This window comes from Microtus ochrogaster, chromosome 21 (genome assembly GCF_000317375.1).
Source record: "Microtus ochrogaster isolate Prairie Vole_2 chromosome 21, MicOch1.0, whole genome shotgun sequence".
Taxonomy (NCBI): Eukaryota; Metazoa; Chordata; class Mammalia; order Rodentia; family Cricetidae; genus Microtus; species Microtus ochrogaster.
The window spans coordinates 47,015,516-47,018,508 of NC_022022.1; the positions used below are offsets into that span (position 1 = coordinate 47,015,516).

General features: G+C 46.2%; 1 protein-coding gene across 1 annotated transcript in view; it reads right to left on the reverse strand.

Moving 5' to 3' along the window:
* The window catches only part of Pigk (phosphatidylinositol glycan anchor biosynthesis class K), a 78,157-nt gene that overhangs the window by 57,327 nt on the left and 17,837 nt on the right, over positions 1-2,993 (reverse strand). Inside the window, exon 4 of the mRNA XM_005357473.2 lies at positions 2,093-2,228. Coding sequence (XP_005357530.1) covers positions 2,093-2,228 — 136 coding nt within the window. The remainder of the gene's footprint in view (positions 1-2,092; positions 2,229-2,993) is intronic.

A 2,993-nucleotide genomic window follows, 5' to 3' on the forward strand; every position in this document is an offset into this window, starting at 1 on the left:
GCCTGTGACCTGGGATGGGAGATGGGTGGGTGTGTCTGTGACCCAGCAGGGGGGGATGGGTGTGTGTGCCTGTGACCTGGGATGGGAGATGGGTGTGTGTGCCTGTGACCCAGCAGGGGGGATGGGTGTGTGTGCCTGTGACCCAGCAGGGGGATGGGTGTGTGTGTCTGTGACCCAGCAGGGGGGATGGGTGTGTGTGTGTCTGTGACCCAGCAGGGAGATGGGTGTGTGTGTGTCTGTGACCCAGCAGGGAGATGGGTGTGTGTGTGCCTGTGACCCAGCAGGGGGATGGGTGTGTGTGCCTGTGACCTGGCATGGGAGATGGGTGGGTGTGTCTGTGACCCGGCAGGGGGTATGGGTGTGTGTGTCTGTGACCCAGCAGGGGCATGGATGTGTGTGTCTGTGACCCGGCAGGGGGTATGGGTGTGTGTGCCTGTGACCCAGCAGAGGGGATGGGTGTGTGTGCCTGTGACCTGGCATGGGAGATGGGTGTGTGTGCCTGTGACCTGGCATGGGAGATGGGTGTGTGTGTCTGTGACCCGGCATGTTATGTGGGTAGTGATGGGGGGCACTGAGGCAAGAGAAACATAACCTCAAAGCCAGACTGGGGACACAGCAAGACACAACCTAGAAAAGCACCTTCGTACTAAAAACTAACAAAGAAAAGTTACATTGGAGCAAAATAATTTAACTTAGAAAATAATTAATTAAAAAATTAATTTAGAATTTTAAATATTATGTGTTAAATTTACTGACTTATTTATACAAGCAATTCTTTGGGAGGACATGAAATACAAACACGAATAACTAGTTAATCATGCAGCTAATCTATGCCACCATTCAGGCGATTACAGGTTAATCACACACAACCACCACCACCCCTGCCAAATTACGTATATTTAATTTTGGATGTACTGCGTCACTTAGATTTCCATCAAAATCTCTTCTACTGCCAACACACTTAGAACAGGTCTCCCCAGTTGGGGATTCTAGGTGTCTGGAGCTCTTCAGAGGAATGTTTAAAGTTGTAGGAAAAAAAATACCGATTTAAAGTTGACAGCTAAGTCATATATTGTCCATATTTAATTTAAAAAGCAGAAAATCTAGTCAGCTTTTTTTCAACGGATTTTCCCCAAAATCGTAAGTGGGAAACATTTATGAACACACATGCACAAGCTGTTTAGCGTACAATCTTTCCCAGAATACAGCAAATGCTGATTGTTTTAATAGAATCTTATTGGCTAACAAGGTAGGGAATGTTTTTACATTTTCAAATGACCAAATAAGTAAGAAGGCAAACATACATACACATTCAATCCACAGAGCATTTCTGAGCAGCTGTGAGTCTCACTGGATGGAAGACACACAGACACAGCGTCCTTTAAAGGACCCTCGGCCTGGGACAGGTGCCCTGACAGCCGACGAGAGAGGATTCCGCACAGAGATGGTCTCCTACTCTCAGTGGGCTTGGTAAAAAACAAGGATTATCTAGATGGCTTCGAATTTCAAACAGCCTTGAACTATTAAAAGCTAAGTTTTTAAGAAAGAAATATAGTATAACGCCATTCTTAGCTTGCATATTAATTTTAACTGGGAAAGGGTAAAATAGTAGAAGCGTATCTGAGGTGGTGTCATGTCAAACAGGTGTGCCCAACCTTTACACTAAAGCATCTGCTATCTATAAAGTCATGCCTGGGAACCATGCAATCAAGTTTTTAAAAAAAAAAATCACAAAAGAAAAAAGTCTCAAAATGGTTCAGGAAGTTTACAACCCTGTTTGGGGGCACAGACTGGACAAAGCCCCCCAGTGGGCAATAGGAAGAGTGCTCATTAATCATGGAGTTTCCCACAATTTGGATATCAAATAAAGTTACTGAACTTGAAATTTTAGATCAAGTATGAAAACCAAGCATTTCCTGCTAAAAAAGTTGACATAAGTGTCCTTGACTTTATGCATTCAGGGTTTTATCCGTGTGTCACTACTTCCATACTGTGAACCCCAAAAGCAGACTCAGTTCCACCAAAGCTAAATGACAGCTAAGGCAGGGCGGAAAGAAGATGGCGACAGCATTTCCGCCTGCTGACAACGCACCTCATAGCTTCTGTAGTCCACTTCCACGTCGTCTCCATACACATTGAGCTCCATGTTCTTGTGGCTGAACACCGTGGCTGGCTTGGGGTTGCGAGCATTGCACGCCATGTCATCCGCAAGCATCAGGACAATGTGACTAGCAGAAGATCCCAGAAACCCACGCGTTACAGAAGGCCCAAAGCTCAACACATGGCTCACGTACAAGTCTTCCCTCATTAAAAACAACTGAATTTTCATTGAGGCAGTTATAAATAAATAAATAAACCGTAACTAGTTCTCATTATAGCGCACATAAGTGGGGTAAACTCAAAGCGGAGAACAGACACTTGAACTTGAACTTGGGGGAAGTTAGCTCTTTCCATGCAACAGAGGGAAGCTAAAGAAGCTAAAGCAGACAAACATTCTAACTTTCTGCAAGATCTAACACCCTCAAGACTGGAAGAGTCCACACTAAAATATGATCTTCCAAGGAATCCAACTTTCGGCCATGTTAGCATGAAATCTGTCATCCCGAAGCCTACGCTAGCAGTGTGGTCAGGCTCAGAGCCACTCAAACCACACCATGTAACTCACGGTCCTCCAGAACTCCAGCCGCCACCCTCCCTCCACTAGAGGCTGCGTGGGTCTCGGCCAGAACTCTGGCTCCAGGTCACTTTCCGTGTAGTCTCCTGCCATTAGTCAAACTTGCCCTCTGAAAACATCCAGCTCTGGCTAAAGCGGGGCTACTGGAAGCGTCTCCTGGAGTCGGCCTGCATCCACACTCATAGCGCTTCATTGTCATCGGCCTTCCTGTTCTCTTCACACTGCCAGGCCACCGGCCAGCCAGACTGCACACCAGTCCTGCCCTAGATATGGTCTAGATATGGTCTAGATGATATGGTCTAGATGATATGGTCTAGAT